General features: G+C 41.0%; 7 protein-coding genes and 1 non-coding gene across 8 annotated transcripts in view; 2 read left to right on the forward strand and 6 right to left on the reverse strand.

The window, feature by feature from the left end:
- The window catches only part of numb (NUMB endocytic adaptor protein), a 30590-nt gene extending 25362 nt beyond the window's left edge, over positions 1 to 5228 (reverse strand). The window contains exon 1 of the mRNA XM_017150806.3: positions 4686 to 5228. The gene's annotated coding sequence lies outside the window, so the exon portion shown is untranslated. The remainder of the gene's footprint in view (positions 1 to 4685) is intronic.
- Positions 1633 to 2388, forward strand: LOC123003207 (uncharacterized). Its single transcript, XM_044394976.1, has 4 exons — positions 1633 to 1695; positions 1747 to 1902; positions 1957 to 2124; positions 2185 to 2388. Exons 1-4 carry the CDS (start codon positions 1633 to 1635, stop codon positions 2386 to 2388), a joined length of 591 nt encoding a protein of 196 aa, XP_044250911.1.
- A 296-nt stretch (positions 5229 to 5524) lies between the features above and the next one.
- On the reverse strand, positions 5525 to 6041 carry RpS28-like (Ribosomal protein S28-like). The gene is made up of 2 exons (XM_017150788.3): positions 6025 to 6041; positions 5525 to 5961 (listed from the first exon to the last, which is right to left on the reverse strand). The coding sequence occupies exon 2, from the start codon at positions 5939 to 5941 to the stop codon at positions 5711 to 5713; it is 231 nt and encodes a 76-aa protein (XP_017006277.1). The 5' UTR covers positions 5942 to 5961; positions 6025 to 6041; the 3' UTR covers positions 5525 to 5710.
- Positions 6042 to 6109: 68 nt separating this feature from the next.
- LOC108063631 (cytoplasmic dynein 2 light intermediate chain 1) lies at positions 6110 to 7740 on the reverse strand. The gene is made up of 2 exons (XM_017150778.3): positions 7444 to 7740; positions 6110 to 7058 (listed from the first exon to the last, which is right to left on the reverse strand). The coding sequence occupies exons 1-2, from the start codon at positions 7645 to 7647 to the stop codon at positions 6153 to 6155; spliced, it is 1110 nt and encodes a 369-aa protein (XP_017006267.2). The 5' UTR covers positions 7648 to 7740; the 3' UTR covers positions 6110 to 6152.
- Positions 7741 to 7832: 92 nt separating this feature from the next.
- scat (VPS54 subunit of GARP complex scat) lies at positions 7833 to 12123 on the reverse strand. Its single transcript, XM_017150823.3, has 2 exons — positions 11637 to 12123; positions 7833 to 10681 (listed from the first exon to the last, which is right to left on the reverse strand). The coding sequence occupies exons 1-2, from the start codon at positions 11834 to 11836 to the stop codon at positions 8050 to 8052; spliced, it is 2832 nt and encodes a 943-aa protein (XP_017006312.2). The 5' UTR covers positions 11837 to 12123; the 3' UTR covers positions 7833 to 8049.
- A 615-nt stretch (positions 12124 to 12738) lies between these two features.
- Positions 12739 to 15338, forward strand: FucTB (alpha-(1,3)-fucosyltransferase 10). The gene is made up of 4 exons (XM_017150840.3): positions 12739 to 13111; positions 13638 to 14044; positions 14502 to 14679; positions 14740 to 15338. The coding sequence occupies exons 1-4, from the start codon at positions 12890 to 12892 to the stop codon at positions 15238 to 15240; spliced, it is 1308 nt and encodes a 435-aa protein (XP_017006329.2). The 5' UTR covers positions 12739 to 12889; the 3' UTR covers positions 15241 to 15338.
- Positions 15171 to 16314, reverse strand: LOC108063681 (uncharacterized). Its single transcript, XR_011419259.1, has 2 exons — positions 15650 to 16314; positions 15171 to 15580 (listed from the first exon to the last, which is right to left on the reverse strand). It is a non-coding gene; the product is annotated as an uncharacterized protein (transcript).
- Positions 16315 to 19238: 2924 nt separating this feature from the next.
- Positions 19239 to 20145, reverse strand: Fbp2 (Fat body protein 2). Its single transcript, XM_017150822.3, has 2 exons — positions 19777 to 20145; positions 19239 to 19714 (listed from the first exon to the last, which is right to left on the reverse strand). Exons 1-2 carry the CDS (start codon positions 20098 to 20100, stop codon positions 19268 to 19270), a joined length of 771 nt encoding a protein of 256 aa, XP_017006311.2. The 5' UTR covers positions 20101 to 20145; the 3' UTR covers positions 19239 to 19267.
- Positions 20146 to 20522: the final 377 nt, after the last annotated feature.

Here is a 20522-nt window from a genome sequence, read left to right on the forward strand (position 1 = left end):
TAACAAGATAAAAAATAATTTAATTGAATAAACAAATCAGTTAGATAGACGAGACTGATAAAGTTGGGATAGTAATCATCAAATGATATCGGATTTGGTTAAATGTGATAAAGAAGGTAGGTAGAAATAAAATGATTATCCGTTCTATATTGACACAAAGATAAAATATTAATTTACTTGCAAAGCCTATACAAATTTTGCGATTAATAGATTTTAAAAATCATGTTAAAATCACGTGTTCTTTGAACCGCTGCCGAATGTTATAATTATATAGCGATTAAAACCCAATCGTTTTGATAAGTAATGACTTTATAATTCAAAATTATATTAAATAAAAAATGTGATTATGTTTGTAAATAAAATTTAGTTCTTCTGAGTCCATTAATACAATATGATGCATTCAAGTCCAAATTTTTGCTTTCGTTTACTGGTGCTGTCGTTAATATTGAAAGAGGTAAGAAATTTGAAAATTATTTATTAATTTTTCAAATCCAACCAATTCGTAGATCACTTCTCGAGTGGAGTTTACCAACATCAAGTGTACGCATGTGGATAAGGATTTTGCCGAATTTGAATATTGCACTTTAAAGTCAATAAATCGTACGTACAAATACATTTCGGGAAAAATGAAATTGTATAATATTCCAATTACCAAGATCAAGGTATACATATATCTGTTTAGTTAATTTCAAGGCCTTACTTACCACACTAAAAAAATTGGCGTTTCAGGTACATTTTGGATTGTATAAAAGGTTTAATGGTTACAAGCCTTTCCTATACAATCAAACCGTAGATGTTTGTTATTTCTTAAACCATCAGAAGTCCAATCCTGTCGCCAAGTTTTTTTTCGACATTGTAAAGGAAAACGCAAACGTCAATCATTCTTGTCCATATAATGTATGTATATGAATTGATTGGATGGCTTGTATCATATTAATATTTCTGAGTCTCTTTAGCACGATATTGTTGTCGAGAAACTTTCCACGGAGATCATTAACCATCATGTTACGAAAGTTCTTTCCTACCCGGACGGTGATTACATGACAGAGACACATTGGGTACTTAATGACAAACTAGCCGCAGTAATCAAATTGTATTTGTCTCTTTCCTAATTATGAATCAAATAAAATCATCTCTAAACGGTGTTTCATATAACAAATTTGGTAACGAAAATGGATAATACTTTCAACTAATATAATTTTATTTATGCGAACATAGTTCATTGAAAAAGAAAATGGATTTGTATAACTAAATCATGAAGATAAGCGAGTCTCTTACAAGAGTGATAAACTGATATTGTAACTAATTTGATTAAAATTGATAACGATACCATGCAGAAATAAAATGCTTATCTGTTCAATATTGATACAAAGATAATGTATTAATTTACTAACAGTTTGCTAACAAAAAAGCCTTTACGTTTTTTTTACGGTTAGATTCTAGAAAAGTTACAATTTGTTGAATCTATTGTTAATATACTCATCAATTTAAGATCCAGTAATAATTATAAAATAATTAAATTCAAACATTTTGATAAAAAATAATTGTATAATTCAAAATTATGTAAAAAAAAAAGAAAATGGGAATATGCACACAAATTGAATTTAGTTCTCCTGAGTCTATCAATGCAATATGATGTATGCAAGTACAACTTGTTGGGTTCGTTTACTGGTGCTGTCGTTAGTAATGAGAGAGGTAAGTTGTTCGAAAATTAGTTATTGGTTTTCAAAACCATCGAATTTATAGATCACTTCTCGAGTGGAGTTTACCAACATCAAGTGTAGTCCCGTGGATAAGAATTTTGCCGAATTTGAATATTGCACTTTAAAGTCGATAAATCGGACGTACAAATACATTTCGGAAAAGATTAAATTGTACAAAATTCCACTTACCAAGATGAAGGTAATTGTTCTAATGATTAGCATATTACGAAAAATGAAACCGTTGACATTTCAGGTTAATTTTGGACTGTACAAACGGTTTAGTGGTTACAAGCCTTTTCTATACAATCAAACCATAGATGGTTGCTATTTCTTAAACCATCAAAAGTCCAATCCTGTTGCTAAGTTTTTTTTCGACATTATTAAGGGAAATACAAACGTGAATCATTCTTGTCCTTACAATGTATGTATAGAAATGGATTCATTGGAAGTCCGTGTTATTTTAATATTTCTTATTTTTTAGCACGATATAATTGCGGATAAACTTTCCACGGAGGTCGTCAACCATCATCTTACGAAAGTGCTTCCCTACCCGGACGGTGATTACATGTTGGAGTCACATTGGGTACTCAATGACAAACTATCCGCACTAATCAGTCTATTGGTCTCTTTTGTAATCATCAACCAAATCAAGTCACCTGGTCAACTAATTAAATTAAGCATTTGATAACGAATCTATGCGGAAATAAAATGATTGTCTGTTTAATGTTGACATAATATATTAATTTATATATTAATATATCTATTTAAAAATAATAATTTTCCAACAAAAAAATTTCGATTTCTTAGAAAAGTTAAGACTTCACTGTATTCTGTAGACCAGCATAATCTTAACGAAAGCGTTTTGATTGCTTTGTTTTTATGATTATCAAGAATTCATCTGTTATACCCTGTATAATTCTCGAATCTTTCCAGTGCCTCAATTGGAATCATAAGATATACTGTTATGCAAATTGTATCTTTCTTTTTGCATGATCTTTTTTGCTTCTCACCCTACCCTACCCCAATCGCATCTCAGTTGCCAAGCAGACAGAAAGGGAAATAATTTGTTCCGCGACAAATTGCCATCCTAAATTATATTTGACATATAATAATAAATGTTGATTGCGCTCTGAACTGATCGCACCCCCACTTGTTTTTTCTTACTCCGACTGCTTCATGAACTTGATTGTCTGATCTTCGCTTCACACTTTTTTTGGGTGCCATTTGTCACTCAATGTTTATTATATCTTTTTGTTTAAAATTCCAGTTTTGAAGCTTTAATTAGCAGATTTCTTTTTATCGTATTTTTCGTGTGTATGTGCAAAGTTCTAATTTACACGCTCTTTCATGGTTCAATTAACATTTTCGAGTGCAAGTCATTACTAATGACTATGTATATGTATACTAATGAATATGTATATTTGTGTGAAGTAAGGTCGTTGTATTTGCCGAAAGGCTTTTCGAAAGTAACCAATGCCAAAATGAACATAAGCCAAGTTACTGAAAGGAGCTTTACTGTTACCAACCGCCGATGCCGTCGGAGTGGTTTAAGGGGTCTTAATACAAATTATTATGATTAATCATCGCACACAAATACAGGCAAGCGACTAAGGTTCGTAGATACGTTTTGGTCTCCACGCCCTCGGGTTAAAGATACAAAAAACTGAATATTTTCAAGTATTTTATTTGCTTTGTTCTTTTTTAGCAAAAATAGAACGCTTCGGGGCACTGATTGCTTGTATGTATTCTTCAGATTGAAATTCTAAGCGTGGGCATATCCAAATAAGGCAAATTAACTCGGGTTTCTGAAGTCATAACTTCAATAATTTATTAACGAACGAGGCTAATGCGTTGAAATTAATGTTCGATGGCGAGAATCCAATACTTATTTGTTTGTTTGGGGATCAAAACAAGGCGAGACGGCGATTGGGGTCAAAGGATGTGATAAAGAACGAAGAAACAGAAAAGCGTGCCAGTAATGAAAACACCAAAAAGTCAGCAACAATAAACAGGCTGCCAATAAAGAAATCCCAATAATGCAAGCGTCGCAAGTCCAACGTACATAAACAACAAGAAGGAAAATAAAACAGAATAACAGAATAAAAAACCACAAACATTAAATGACAGTCGTTAAATACCCTTCAGATTTTATTAGATTGTTAACTTATTATTTCAAAATTCAAATTTAATATATAGATTCTCCTAAGTTATTAGAGAAAATTATAATTTGGCATTAAATCATAAAAAATACGTGCAATATTTCAACCTGAAGATATTGAAATATCTGTAAACCGAAATTTACATTGTTGAATTTTAATTAAAATTCTTAAGATTTAAAAAATTTGTACGGTTTGAAGTTTTCTTTCCTAGGAACGATAATTATTGAATTTAGAATGGATATGTTTCTAAACCGGAACGCCAAATAACTGGTAAAAAGCTGACTCATCCAGATTTTGATACTGCTAATTGCCGTCGTTATATGCACGGGTGTATATTTGATCTTCTGAGATCACATGTAAATGTAAAAGCCTTGATAAGGAAGTCACCAACTTAACGAAAGTGTGGAAAAGCCCTCAAGAAAACCGAATCGAGTTAGGGTATCAGATCGCGACCATATGGCGTTTGGGTCGCGTTGCCTTGGCAATGTGACAAAATGCAAATGCGGCTGCTCAGCTCGGCTAACGGTAAGCTGCAGGGAAAACTGTTTCTGTTCTTGATTAAATACACACACAGACACAACCCCACCAAACACGCACACTCACACACGCTCACGTGCAGGAATAAAATCGCAGGAAAATATATGGGTAAAAAAAAGAGCGCCAGAAATGGAGCTCCCAAAAGAAAATCGATAATTTGGTGTTTTGGGGTCTGCTAGTTGATTCTTTTTTTTATACCGTGACCCAACAAAAAAAAATTGGAGCAGAGCAATTTCGCTCGAGTTTGCCCGTGTGTGTGCCTGAGAAATGTATTATTCCAACTCACCTGTGATGATTTATTTGTCAAGTTTTGAAGTTTCCGAGAGCTTTTTCCACAAAACTGCCCAAGCTTAAAGCAATTTAAAAATATTTTTGTTGTTGCCGAAAATAAAGCCGAGAAAAACAAACAAAGCGAGAAACTCCGTTTCGGACTGATTACACAACGCAGCAACTTTACGGTGCGAAGTTGGAGACTTTTTCGGGGGCCGTCGTCGAGTCGAGCTGGTTTTAATTACAATGTTTCAGGGCCGCGAAGCTTCTCATGTTTCTGGGCTGGCCACTATTCATAATTTTCTACAAATGTAGAACTCGGGCCGGAGTTTTTTGCCCAAAAATTCGCACCAAACAAATTCGCACACACACACCCGCGCGTGCACGCACACACACACACGACCGCCGAGGAAAGAGCGGAGAGAGCTCCGCCACGCGAGAGCAGTTGACAGCGACTGTGGCGACCGAGCTCAAATCAAACTGAAACCCCAAGCGAGTCCCCACCGAAACGCCGGCCGCGCAGTCGGCGTCGCAGCTGGCGTCTGCTTGGAGCCCGAGCTCCCCAAAAGAGCGAGCGAGACGGGGAGAGTGGGCAGAGCGAGAGTCGTGCGCTCCTTTATAACGGTAATTGCAGGCAACACGTGATTGGCAAATTCCTTGTTGCATCCCTGTAATGGTGTTGCCATACTGTTTATTATCTGACATCCATTTCAAAGTTGTTATGCTTGTTAGCCCGCGAAATACATGTTTTTAAACTTTGTTTTGGGATATAACTTACATATTTTACCAAAAATTCAAAGGCAAAAGTTTAAACTAACTCCCAAAAAATACAAAAAATTATGATTTCAAAAAAAATTCGGGTAATAACCATTTCAATTCAAAATTTATTGTGGTAACTTCGAGATCATTAAATTATAATGGCAAAACAAATTTATAATCTTTTTGGTTGTGATAAAGATTTGGATTTTCTTGATTTTTTTAATTGTAACTCTTTTGAAGTAACTGATTAAGACTCCAGATTCCATTTTCTGAACCAAAGTTTTAGCAAATATCACCAAAGTTGCTGTTGCTCTTGCTTGAAGACTGCCAAGTTATTTCGGTATCTTCGAAATCCACAATGTCTCCAAGTCTCACAGGTCCCTTGACAGTTCGCATAAATTGCATCCTGGGTTGATCGACCAACTGCACTCGGACTTCCGTTAGTATGCCACGGGCTCCAATTCGGTTGAGGATCTTAATGACACGAGCCTTTGAGGCGACAGGTTGAGACATTTTATTTTGATCAAATCAATCTGAAGTTTAGAAAATTCTTAATTCTGAACCTAAAAATGAATATATTACCACTGACGACTTACGCTGTGCTTGCTTGAGAAATTTTGTGTATTAAAAGCAGTAAGACAAATGAATTCACAATTTTAGTTTAATCTCTGACATTCTTTAATACTTTGAGGTACACAACATTTATTAATCCCAGTATTTTCTGCTAGTTCTGAACACTTTCGAACTTTCCACGAAGCAAGGCATCTCTCATTAAACCAGCGAGTTCCTCGTTCTTCTGCGATCGCATCTCATCGATGAGGGACTCCCTAAAACCAGGATCCTTGGACGGATCTGGGGTTTCCTGTAGCTTCTGCTTTTCCATCTGCAGCTGCGGCACTTCCACCCCGAATGTGGCTCCAATTCGCTCCAAACTTTGGGCTCCAGTATCTCCGATTTTCGACCAACTATCCGTGCCGAACCAAATGCAAAGTGGCTCATTGAAATCCACGACATGAGAGCGGAACGGATGTGCAGGACTTCCGAATCCCATGTGGCTAATGGTGTCCCTCAGGACCTTGGCCAGTTTGGGCATCCGGTGGGAGTAGAATAGCAATGCACCGCCAATTAGATGGGCCATTGAGCGAAGACAGCGACAGGTGTGTTTCCGGATGGCCGGATCAAATCCAGAGAAAATATCGTACTTCCCACCCACAATTACCACTGGAAAGGGCAGCGCTTCAAGGTCGCCCAGTTCCTCCTTGTTGTGCTGACCCACTCGCTCCATTGTTCGCTGTTCGAGAATCTCCCTGAGATCTGGCGTTAGGTTCTGCATCATCTGTTGCGCCGTATCCCTCAGTCCCTTGTAGGCACACTCCAAATCCGTCCAAAATCGTTGTGGTTGCGAGAGATCCAACATTATGAAGACGGCTAGTTGCTGCAGACCATGCGTTTTAATGGGAACCTCCAGCAATTGCTCGGCATTGTCCAGGGATCCCAGTTCCCAAACGTTCATCACTTGGGGGGACTTTCCACTGCCGATTCTTCGCCCGAAGCTATATTCCAGGGCCAAAGTTGGACGCGTTGCGTGCTCCTCGCGATCGAAGAATTTATTTATAGCCGTCGTCTTTCCCTGGAGTTTTAAAATATTATTATGTTTGTGAAATATAAAGGTAGTAAAGAAGAGACACTATTATAATAGGATATTTCTTATTTGTACATCCAATATTAATTGTTTTTTTCATTCAAACAAAAAATAAATAAAAAATAATCCAAAAAAATTAAATAAAAAGACATAATTTTTAAACCTTTAAAATTTATCATATTTCCTTCTATCACAGGATTGGTTTTAAATCAAAACTTTTGATTACTAAATAACTATATATATAAAATTATATATATAAAATTATAAAATTCCCTGCTATTTCACTGTTATGAATAAAAAATGGGAATTAATTTAAGAGCGAGTACATTAAATCTTATTTCATTTTTGTTAACATTACATTTCAATAGCTTACCACACATTTGCTACCCAGGACTAAAAGTGTCCTTTCCTTGGGCATCGTGGTGGCCTCCAGTTGGCGAAGTCGCTGTTGTTCCTCCGCCAGTCGACCGGCGATATCCTGAATGCTGGGCGTGGCACTCTCGCCGCCCTCGTTGCTCTTTTCAAACATTCTTTGGAGACGCTTGTGCAGAGTGTGAAAGATTTGCGGCAAGCGCATCGCATAGAAAGTGGAAAAAATAAAACTATTTCGTTATGTTTGGCATTTGTAACGGTTGCCATTGGCAACGGCGACAGTCTGGCAACGCTGGCGAAGAGACCGTTACTGTGAATAGTTAATTTAAATTTGAATATACAAAAGATAAACTTTCCGCCATTAATTCCAACGTATTTAAAAGATTTTTTGATTTATTATTACTCTTTAATCATAAGCCTTTTCACTGACTTTAAGCTTAGGTGCTATAAAAGGTGCGCAACAAAAGAGATAAATGTACCATTTCTTTCGTTTTAGGGCGGAACATAAAAGTACAAGCAATGTACAGTGGCAAACAAAATAGACGCGACAATTCAAATGGTATAAATAAAACAAGGATAACAAACAATGAAGAATACTTCGGAATGCTCAGTAGAGCCAGATCTCCTCCAGAATTCCGTTGTCCAGCTGCTCGGCGGGCAGGGCTTTCAGTGTGCGCAGCGTCTCCATGTAGAAGGTTAGCTCCGAAGTGACCACTCCATGCTGTGGACCCCCATTGTTGTTCACATTCAGCTTGAGCAGTTGTTCCCGCAGCTTGTCCTTGAAGTTACGATGCACCACGCCGTAGATCTCGTGGATCTGAGCCTCGGGCAGCACCCCAGCGATGGCCTCGTGCAGCTTCACCAGATGGCGGGAGATGTGGCGGAAGGTTTGCGACGGTATCGGCGGTCTCGCCTCCCAGGCCTCCAGTTGGGCGGCCAATCTCTCCGACACAATGCCGTGTATCTTGTTTTCGATCTCCTTGATGTGACCCTGATAATCCCGCTCGATGGCCTCGTAGCCACTCATCGCCTGGAAGTGCTCCCTCAGCTTGGGCAGCAGCCAGAGGACCAGTTGAAGTGCTCTGGAAACCAGCGCCAAATTAGTGCTAGTGATGGTCTTTAAACCGGCCACCCGCATCGCTCCCGCTCCGATAATCAGTTGGCAGCTGCGAGAGTTGAAACACCGCAGCAGGTCCACCACATTGCGGGCATGATAGCTGGCCAGCAATGGCATACGATGCGAACTTCCTCCGTATTCATAAAGCATTCGAATGAGCATCAGCGAGGCGCTGACCAGGGTGTACGGCTGTTTTCCCTCCACCAAGAGCACGGGATTGCCTAGGCCATTGCTGATTAGGTTGCCCATCTCGGGTTTGGCATAATCCCCGGCCGCCATGCGATCGATTATCCGCTGGAACTCGTGCGGTATGTCCACCTGGCGCCAGCGCTCCTGATCCAAAAGCAGCGACAACTTTTGCTTCCGTTCGGCGTGGAATCTTTGAGCAAATCGCGAGGCCTGCACTTTTAAGGCTAGCTGCAGTGGCACACTGGCCACTCCACAAATGCTCCTCGTTGTCTCGCCAAACTGATCCACAATCTCGGAGAGCTGGCAGAGCTCCTGCTCGCTTGCCAAACTCTTTTCGAGACTCTGAGGCGACACAATATTGGCACAACGCTCATGGCAGTAATGGCAGACGGCCTGCAAGAGCTGCTGCAGCTGAGACTTTAATTGCTCATGGTGTCCGGGACTGAGAAAGGCTTCCGAATCTATCAGATTCACTGCATCCTGGGCGCCCACGGCTGCGTCCGCTGTTTGCTGCATTATTCCCACAACAGTTTTGATTCTTTCGAGTATGGAAACCAAGGCCTGACTGGAGCGCTGAAGCAGGGCAATCCACTCGGGTAAACTAAGCTCCAGCGCTTGTTCGCCGTGACCCGTTAAGCTGACCTCCTGATCGCTGTCACTGCGGGCCAAAACCTCAATCAGCAGCTGTTTTATGATAGCCCGAATGGTGGCAATTGCTTCCTGCTGATACGCCTGGACAAAGGAGAAGTTCTGCTTGCGCAGCAGACCCATCACAATGGCCACCAGCTTGTCCTCCTCGGCGCAAACGCTGTCCGTCTCGCGGAGCGCATCCGTCAGCGGGCGATTGAGATCCGCGGCAGCGTAGCGTTCGAATTCCGTGGTCAGCATCTTGTCGATCAGCTTCTCCATTTCGCTCAGCTGCATGGGCAAATGCTTGAAACAGTGAATGCCGAGCAGTTCGGCGGAGAGAATCTCCTGGGTGGTTCCTATTAAATCTAAAGCAGCCACATAGTCCTGGGTGCCCAGGAGGAGCTGCAGCATCGGCTGCGTCTTGTGCACGGTGGCCATCAGTCGGAGCTTGTCTAGTGTGAGGTTGTAGTGCTGTCTTCTCTGCGCAAACCGCAGCACCTTGAAGCTGTCCACAACCGAATGGCTATGTAGTTGGGCCAGTGCTGCTCTAAGTTGACGCACTTGCTCCGCTGCCTGTTCCATTTCCGCCAGAATGGCATGCTGTGTGGTCATGGCGTGAAAGAATGCCGCCGATTTCTGCGAAACCTGTTGGGCTATCTTCACCTCCACCATGTCCAGGTAGTGACTCAGCTGCTCCTGCAGCTGGCGTCCAGTTTGCTGGTGGGTTTCCGGACTCGAAGCCGACGTTTGCATGTAATTAGGAAACACCTGCTTGAAGGTGGCCGGGTTGTGTAGCTGCAGCTGCGATTTGAGAAAGATCTCGGGCACCGAACTCAAGTGGGTGGGTGTTTGTCCCGATCCCGATGCTCCTCCTCCTTGTGCTCCATTCTCCAGCGGCTTATCCCGCTCCAGTTGCTGCTGGCGGCGCTCATGCCAGCGATACCGCTTGCCAATGCTGCCCAGATAGACGGCAAAGTCGGCGTGCGTTATATCCGGCAGTCGGGGAGAGGCCGGGACATGAGTGCGCTCCACAAAGTGCTCGCCCCACTTCTTGGTGAACAGATTGCTCTGCTTGCCGCGCGAGGGATCGTTGAGCACTGCGGGCAAGTTCTGCGCGGCCGAGTAGACTCCCCATTCGGGCGGCATCTCGCGCGTGTGCTGGTTGACATGGTACTTGGCCACATGGGCGTCGTAGTCGCGATCCGAGACTCCGTCCAGTGGCAGGGAGGCGCACACCCCATTGAAGCCGTAGCGACACACGAAGGAGCCGCCTTCCCGGGTGCAGTGGCGATTTCGAAGGTGACTGAAATGAATAATATTTTAGAGCTGCTTTTAAAATAGTTTATATATTTCATGACGCATTTTTCAATTAGTAATTATAATGATTAATTGCTGATTTTGTTGTATTTTAAATGAGTCGTTAAAATCGGCCATAAAGTGTAGATCCTGAAGTAGGATAAGTAGTTAAACGTCTCTGATTTAATACAACATTTATATTTCTATCATGTTATTATTTATTGTTTATTAACCTATTTGATTTACCAGTTGGTTTCTTAAATTTGACCATTAAATATCGCATTTTATTGTATATATTTATGATTTTTTTGAATTTATACCTATATTTTAGGAAAGTAGTTTTCCAAATATTCTTTTGGAGGGAAAATAATCATTTGACTAGAAATTCGAATTTTCTATTTGAAAGATTCTATAATTTAAGATCATTTAGAGTTTTTGGTGTGTTGAGAAATAAATTCGTCATAAATGAATATCTTTTTCAAGACATACTTTTGATTTACCAGTTAGTTTCTTAAATTTCAGGATTAAGTATGGCATTTTATTATATATACTTATGATGTTTTTGAATTGAATACAAATATTTTAAGATAGTAGATTTCCAAATATTCTCTTTAAGGAGAAAAAATTCAATTGACTAAAAATTTGAATTTTCTATTTGAAGGATACTTTAATTTGAGATCTTTTAGAGTTTTTGCTATGTTGAGAAATAAATTCGCCATATATGAAAATCTTTTTTGAGACATATTTTTGGGATGCCCTGAGAGACCTCGAATTATGGAAATTCAACTGTAGCTACACAAAATTTAATTATTTTTACCTGCTGCCTGTTAAATTTTACCTGCTGTTTTTATCATTGCAACTCAGTCATATGTGTGTAAATATGCGCTTACGTATGTAGTTAAGATAAAAGCGGTTTTTGGTCGAGATAGATATGGAAAGATGATATCTCGGAGGCCACTCACTTGACAAAGTCGCTGATGGTCTTGAACTGCTCCCGGGTGCAATAGTAGCAGCTCTGCCAGCTGGGCGCCGCTCCTCCTCCGCCGCCTCCTGCGATTCCTCCACCACTGGCCGTGGACAGCTTCCTGATCCCGGCGCCTCCTGCTCCCGCGGCGGAATCAACGGACGTGGCGGCATCTCCCGAGGATCTTGTTGTGGCCATAACACATGCTCCGTATGGTTTCCCCGGTGGTTTACCTGCTGCTGCTCCCAACCGTTGACGTGTTATGTCAATGTTTGTTTTCTACCTTCGCTCGTCGCTCTTTTTCGCCAGATGTTGCATTTTGCTTGCCCTGCGACGACACCACTCACGTTTGCTGGCTTTACAGGCGAAGGAATGGGCGCATTTCGTCGGATTTCTGGCTGTTTCTGTTGCTTCGGTCGGTTAATTGAGCAATTGTAAGTGGAACAATATTATGACGAACTGCAGTGTTTCAAAGCGACGAAGGGCTGAATGACAGCTGGCGAGGGTTGGAAACGGTCAAGCATGCATGATGACAACTGTATGACATAAATCATTTTCTAAAATAAAAAATTGTTTATAAAGAAAATAAACATATATTAAACAACGAATATTATTAAATTATTTTGGAGAACATCGTATTTTTCCAATAATTAATCGGAAAGGAGTAAAGCAATAACACTGTCAGGGAATACATACCCATTTATATACGACTTTCTCGAAATTTCAAATATAAAATAAATAAAATTGTCGATATAGCATTCGCATTGAGCATGTTCAAGGCGTGTCCAACATATTTGAGCAATATAAACAAATTGTAAAAGAAAGCCTTAAAAAATATAGAATTTTTAAGTCATAAAAATTAGAGACTACTTCTTCTGTGCAAAAATATTCACAAACCTTATTCAGTTATCTGTTGAATATTATTTATATTATTTTCGGTAACATTGAACAATAAATAAATACATTTATTTTATCGGCAAAAAATTAATCTTTAACGTTAAAAAGAAAAATAAAACTAAAAATTTAAGCGCACGTCATGCAACGAGCACACTCTACCGGTCGTTTCGTGTGAAGTGTGCCTTAAACGGACAGGCGTTATACAACACTGCCCTGTGGCAAAAATCAGCTGACGACTCGCAGTCGAAATTCAACCGCTATAGCGAAATTGCGGCGCACCGGCTTTTTGAATCCGAATCGAAGGTGCGCGGAATTACCCTCTTCATCCTGTAAACCAGGACTTTAAGGACAGCCATGCGGCTGGCACTACGCTACCTGGCCGTGGCGCTAGGCATTTGGCTGGGCATTATATACCTCATCTACGAAGTCAGGAACCGCGACAATTCGAAGCACAACAGTCCTGTGGAGCTGGTCTGGTGGTCCAGGGACATGTCCTGGAACTACGACGAGGAGCGCCAGTGCGGAATCCACACGTGCCGCATCTCCAACAAGCGCAGCCGCCTGCCGATGACCCGGGTTCGTGAATATTGCCTTGAAAAGTATAGATTTCTTGCTCCACATCCGGCAGATAAGAATTATAAAGATTCTCTTAAGCGCTGATCTACAGCATAGAAATTATAGCTCTGGGCAATAGCAGCTCTTTAAATAATTTTTAATAATTAAATTATTATTACAATTTTATGTACCTCCTCCAATTTGGATAAGGGTTATAAACTTTAAAAGGTTAAGTTACCTTTTGGAATTCACGATCTTTTTACCTATTTATATTATAAATTTTATAAGTTACTATAAGTGTTAATTAGGCTTTAAGATTAGTTTAGTTTTAACTGAAACCGTAGATCAACATATTAACATACAAATATTGAAAACACTTCATTATAATAAATATAATATTAGTTCACCGACATATTTGTATTTCTAAGTTCTTTTGCATGTTCATCTAAAAATCCAAAACAAATTAGGAGGTATTGAAGGATTATTATGCATATGTAATCAATTTATAATATATAATTTATACCCATAAATATCATATTTTTGGCAGGGCGTTCTGTTCTACGGCTCCAACTTGAAGACGGGCGACTTTCCCCTTCCGCGTCCCAAGCATCAAGTGTGGGCCTTACTGCATGAAGAATCCCCCCGAAACGCTCCTTTCGTGTCCAATGAAGAGTTTCTCCGAAACTTTCACTTCACCTCGACCTTCAGCCGCTTCAGTAACTTTCCCCTGACCACGCAGTACTTGCCCAGTGGACAGGCACTTACCTCTAAGGACTACTTTGTTTCCTTCCCTGGGAAGTCCAGACACGTATATCGTCCGTCTCCGTCGGTGGTGTTCCTCCAAAGCGACTGCGACACAATGTCTGGAAGGGAGGATTACGTGAAGGAGCTGATGAAGCATCTCTCGATCGATTCTTACGGCAGCTGCCTGCGTAACAAAGATTTACCGGAAAGGCAAGTAGGCTACTCCTTTGTGATCCACTCAATTTAGGGTATATTTCAATCACTATAAAGACAGCCACATATTTTACATAAAATACAATAAGTACAATAATACAGAAAACTTCAGAACATAATGACATCGCCAAGGGCTGCCGAACTGCCCAAGATCTGTTGTGTAGAGTGCTGGGTGCAGTTGTACGGATCGTTGCCCTGCCACCATTGCCATCCTCAGTTGGGCAATGATTCAAATAACCATTGTTCTTGTCAACAAGGCACACATGGAATTCAGGAAGATTCCCAAATGTCCGATGATAATATGAATGTGAACCATGGACGAAATAGTACTGGAAGACGACCAAGGGGTTCTCCACGGGGAGCAGCTAAAGAATAGTTACAACTATAATTTATCAAAGAAAATTCCTTATAAAAACGCTTTACATTAGAAGATTTTTCGTTACCTTTGTTGCAGCCTGCAGAAGGATTACTTAAATAATCTCTATTCACCGGAGTTGCTGCGTTTCCTGTCCGAGTACAAGTTCATGATTGCCTTTGAGAATGCTGCCTGTCCCGATTATATAACCGAAAAGTTCTGGCGCCCGTTGATAATGGGTGTGATTCCAGTTTACTTTGGCTCACCCACAATAAAAGTAAGTGGATTTTTGAGAAATGATTTGAATGGCTTAAATTATTTTCCTTAAATAATATAGGACTGGCAGCCGAATAAGAAGTCGGCGGTTTTTGTAAACGAATTTCCCAATCCGCGGGCCTTGGCAAAGCATTTAACCGAATTGGGCGAGGACCAAGTCCAGTACGATTCGTATCGCCAGCATAAACTGAATTGGCGCAACCCCATTTCCAACAAGAATCTGCTCCACAACCTGGTCACGCGGCAGTACCACATTGGTGATTCGTCTCCGGGAGGATCACTCTTTGAAAAGTTCGAGTGTGCGGTCTGTTACCACGTAATTAACACCGCCAGGAATCTTAAGGCAGACGCTCGTCATTACAACTGCCCCCTGGAACCGGTGTATGCTCATCTGGAGGATCAGAAAGTGCCGCAGAATGTCGCCGATTGGCGATCCATGATGGAAGTAGGCCACTGCCAAGCGAAGATACTCGACGAGTTTTTCCGCCGAAACAAAAGCTTCAATGAAGCAGACTTTGAGGCTGAACTGAACCGGAGGGTGGAGGGAAATCATTGCAAATAGATCATCCTAAATAATGAATCTTACCATAAGAAACCTCAGGCTGTAGCAATACAGATTTTACCATGTGATAATAAATTTACATCTATCTATTTACCAAATTAGCTAGACTTTTTTTTGCTAAAACCTTATTAAAAAAAACTATTTTGTTATTGTTACTTATTTAATTTATTCCCTGACTTAGTGGTTTAGTCCATTCGCTTTTAATAATCTGATATTATCATTGCATGTGTAGAAGACGCTGGATACTCATTATAGATATTATGGATCATCTTCGCCTACTGTTTCATCTATTTCCATTATGGAGGATTGCGAATAGTCCTGAGTTTTACATTGCACTTGCCTAGAAAGATTTATGGTCCGTTAAGGAAAGTATTTTTATAATTTTACACAAGCTGGTCCTTGTAATTACATCAAATCAGCAACATTATCTGCCAGATTCTCAGCTTCATTAGAGCTTTCCGAAACGCATTTCTTAATAGGCTTTACGCTTCTTGCAGACTTCTTAACCATTATATTTGGTTGTCTTCCTAGCCTAATCATCTCTCTCAAAATTACAGCCTTAAAGAGAGGCTCTGGAGATCCGTCCGATTCTTTGTCAGCTGTTCTTTTCTTCTGGTGTTAAGGCCTTTTTTAAACTGGCATTGGTTCGTTTTTTCCTATATATCGAAGAAACTTTAAAGGCAGATCGTTTTTGAGAACTTCCGGCCTTTTTTGATTGACGTGCCCGTTGACTGGGACTGGCCCTTTTTGAGGGGGAGGCCAAATCTTCTGAACTGCAGGAATTCGGGTTGTCAAATGCCTTGCTCACAGGAACTCTGAACTGACGACCCAGGAAGGAGCACACCGATACTTCATCGCCACAGTAAATGCAAGAACCTTTGTATGCACTGGTGTATTTCGACATTGCTAGATATTTTGATAATGAACCTAAGCTTTATAAATTTAGAATAAATGTTTTGACGACAATTTTTGTACGATTTTAGTTGTTCTTTCTAGATTGTGCCTCTTCTGAAAGACTTGTTGAAATGAAATATTTGTAAATGGTAGCTAAGTTTCATGTTTGTCGAAATACGTATACCGTTTTATTATCTCCCAATTATTTTATTATGAACACATATATTTAATAATCTGTACGAGTAGCGGCAACTTTTTTTAATATTTTAAAATTGGCGCCAGTTGATTTGTTTGCTGTTTGTGAACCCAGCTGATTTTTAATATGACCATGCTGCATGCAAAGCGGGTGTACTCTGAAAACTTCGGTCACACTACAAAAGATTCATTAGTACTATGAAACACTGAAAACATGCTATCGATAGTCACTTATTTTTTTGTGCACCGGCTGTTTCACTCCATTTCATGCGCACTGTTAATGATTCCACTCCAATTCGTGCGCACTGTTAACTTCGCCCTGCAATTTTCACTCAACTTCGTGCGCACTGTTAACTCTTCCCACTCAATTTCTTGCCCACTGTTAACGGCCATACGAAAACCACTCAATGCAGCTGACTCAAGCCAAAACACGCTCATCAGCGGTGTTTTTAATTCAATAATGAGAGGGAAAATGGTAGTTTCCCAGACCATTTTTTTTTTTTTTTATTAATTTGGAATGTATTTCTCCATTTATTTGCTTTAATTATTAAACTTTTATTCAGTGACAGTGTGAGAAGTGAAGTTGCTGATCTACGCAATTTTTAAAAAGGTTTAAAACTTGGCCATTATGCATGAGTGTCTGCGGCGCAACGATTTTCTTTCAAATATTGTATTTATTTTATTTTTTTGCAGAGGGAGAGGAGCAGAAGCCAGAGCGCAGGGCGTCGTCCACGACTCGAAATGGTCGGACGGGACGGCACCCAGCAGAACAACCGCAGCGGGAGTGGCAGCGAGGGGCGTCGTCCGCGATCCGGAATGGTCGAATGGGACGGCGCCCACCTGACAAGAGTACTGGTCACAAAGAGAAGCGTCCAGCACGCCGATGGGCAGTGGCGGCTTTGGGTGACCAAGCCGATCCAATGTCTGGACGATGTCTGGACCATAACTGCATGCTGCATTACCGTGCGTACCCATGCCCAAAGTGCCCTTTTGTGGGAGAAAAGGGCCTCAATGGCCACAAATGCCTTGGGGAAAGGGGATAACAATGATCGGCTAATTTTTGTGCCGCTTGAATATAGTCGGGTTGGTGTCCCGACTATCTAATACCCGTCACTCAGCTAAAGGAAGTGCGAACGCGGGTTGGTGTCCCGACTTATAATCGTAACCAAAGCATGCAAATAACTGTTAACCGTTTTTTTCCTTACGCTCTACTCCCGAGAACAACCGAAAAATAGCATGCCCCTCGTTCTCTCTCTGCGCAGCACACTTCGTTTCCTTTCGTTTTGGTTTTCGGTTGAGCCTTTTACGTTGAGCTGTTCGTGAGACGCTCTGTTACGAACCTCGTTCAATGAGAGATACGAATGTCGCTCGCACAGGGAGACTTATTAAAAGACCGATTGACTGAAAAAGTCATTGCAAAAAGTCTTTTCACTAATACAACTATACAATGTATTCCCTTTGAAAGTACGTGCGAGTGAAAGGGAGAGCAATATCGCCCAAGCACGTTAACGTTAACACATGCGCAAAAGACTTTTTGAAACGTCGTTCAGGAGCAATCGGTCTGTAAGCGAGCCGAGCAAAAGAAAGCCGAAAAAACTGCTCGTCGGCTGAGTGCGAGCAAAATTTCTGTACGAACAATTCAATCGGTTGCTCTCTGATTGTTTGCTCAAAGTCTCAGAGAAAAACAGTTATTTGGAGACCGCACGAATCGGTCAACAGTTATTTGCGAGCTATGATCGTAACTCAGCTAAAGGGAGTGCGAGGGAGATAGATATATGTAGATATTTTGATTGCGTATAACTTTTTAATGCATGGTCCGATTTGAAAAATGTCTTCTACATTTCGATAGGTATAAATATACACAACAAAATTGCATTTATACTTCTCGAAAATCTTTAAAGATGTGGGCGCAGGACCCATTTTAAAATCGTTAGTGGGCGATTGTGGGCGTTAGAGAGGGCGTGGCGCTCGGCTAAAATAAACTTGCGCTGCGTAGGAAGCCAAAGAATATGTGTGGAAAATCTCAACCTTCTAGCTTTTGTAGTTTCCGAGATCTCAGCGTTCATACAGACGGACAGATGGACAGACGGACATGGCTAGATCGACTCGGCTAGTGCCCCTGATCAAGAATATATATACTTTATGGGGTCGGAAACGCTTCCTTCTAGCTGTTACATACTTTTGCACGAATCTAATATACCCTTTTACTCTACGAGTAACGGGTATAACAAAAAAAGTTGTAAAAAACACGACAAAAAATATAAAAGGATTATTTGAATTTTGTTAAATTATTTACAAAAACGTCCTTTTTGTTTGCTTTTGTCCGGAACGCTTGTTTCAGCCTTTTTTATTTTATTATACCCGTTACTCGTAGAGTAGACCGAGTACAAACAAGTGAACAAAAACAAACTTTTTTCTAAAAACCTAATAATTGAACATAAATACATTGACATATTTTTTTTACTTCATCGTGATCAGTGACTCAAGAGTAAGCGAAAAAGATCGGGGCCAAGCGTTTATACATATATTTGGCTGTAAACTTTTGTTATTCTGTCAGCTGTTTGGGTATAAGGCTTAGTACTCAACCCCACAAAAAGTCGTCCAAAACTAAAAACTTCATATGAAAATCAACGTCAAAAAATTTTGTTTCATATGAAGTTTTTGTGTTGGACGACTTTTTGTTGGGTTGAGTACTAGCCCTAAGTCAAAGGCAAAGTCAGCTGTGATTTCGTTTCTTTCTGTTAGTAGGCTCAAAAAAATATTTGTAAGTGAAAGCTAAGTTTCATGTTTGGCGACATACGTTTAAAAAATCGGAAAATTGTAGAGGTGAAATTGGTTTTTTATTATTTCCAGCTGACCCTTCAATTATTTAAATATATAAAAACAAATATTATTTAATAATCTTTCATAAGTAGCACTCTTTATTAGGCTAGCCGTTTTACATCTGCCAGTGCATCGTGGGCATGACCTCCTTGAGCTGGCCCATGTTGACGATCCACATGCTGCCGTTCTTCATTATCTCCATCGCGTGGATCATTTGCATCGCTGCCTCCTCCGGCATTTGCCTCTTGGCGCTCTCGATGGCCTCCACCATCGACTCGGAATGGTGCCAGGTGACGTTGTCGCGCAGGTTCATCATCATTTCGCTGTTGGTGAGACCCGGGCACATGGCCATGAACATGACGCCGGTCTTCTGGTAGATCATCTTATCGCCCATCGAGCGGGTGAATCCGAGGATGCCATGCATGGCGGCGGCATAGACGGCAAACGCGGGTGCGGGCTCCAGGCCATAAACGGAGGACATCATGACCACCATGCCGCCCATGCCCATCTGGGTCTTGTCCATGTAGGGCATCGCCATCATCGTGGCGTGGATCATGCCAGTCTATAGAAGAGGTTGTAAAGTAAATTAAATTGAATAATATATCATCTTTAAGGATGCCCTACCAGGTTCATGCCCATCGTCATCTCCACATCTTTGTCGAGCAGCACACTCTCGCCATTGATCATCACATCCATATGGCCCATCATTTGGCCCATTTTCTTCATCGCCTGATCGATCGACATCTTGTCCATCAGGTTCATCTGCATGAAGACCACCTTAACAGAGGGATTCAGGGCCTGCAGCTTCTTCATCATCTCGACGTTCTCCATGCGATGCATAATGCCCATCATCTTGATGTCCTTTGTCATCATCTGCATCATCATTTGCCACCCGATGCCGCTGAAGCTGCCAACGTACACGACATTCTTACCGGTCCAGTCGAACATTTTTGCTAGTTTTTGATTGAAGACTTGGGGATTGACTTGATGGGATGAGTGACTGACTGTGTCTGACTTGGCTTGAGTAGGTGTCTGCTCTTATATAATCAGCCAGATGCACCGGGTCCAGATGTCCAGCCCATCTGTTCTGATTACTTTGTCCCGGAATGCAATAACATTTCGGCTATCTTCGCCGGGTCAACGGGTGGAAGATCAGGTCCCTGCACATCGCTGATACTTTGAGTTGGAAAACAAGACCGTCGCTGCCAGCTGTTGCCAGTGGGGACCAGATAAGACCGCTATCGACATCGAGGGCGTTGGCTGAATTAGCCGATCTCCCACCACCTGACGACATCTCATTAAAAACTTGTAGAATTTGCCAAAGACAATGTTGCAATGATTAGGAAAAGTTGCGTCAGATTTGTCATATT

Source organism: Drosophila takahashii, chromosome 2L, assembly GCF_030179915.1.
Source record: "Drosophila takahashii strain IR98-3 E-12201 chromosome 2L, DtakHiC1v2, whole genome shotgun sequence".
Taxonomy (NCBI): Eukaryota; Metazoa; Arthropoda; class Insecta; order Diptera; family Drosophilidae; genus Drosophila; species Drosophila takahashii.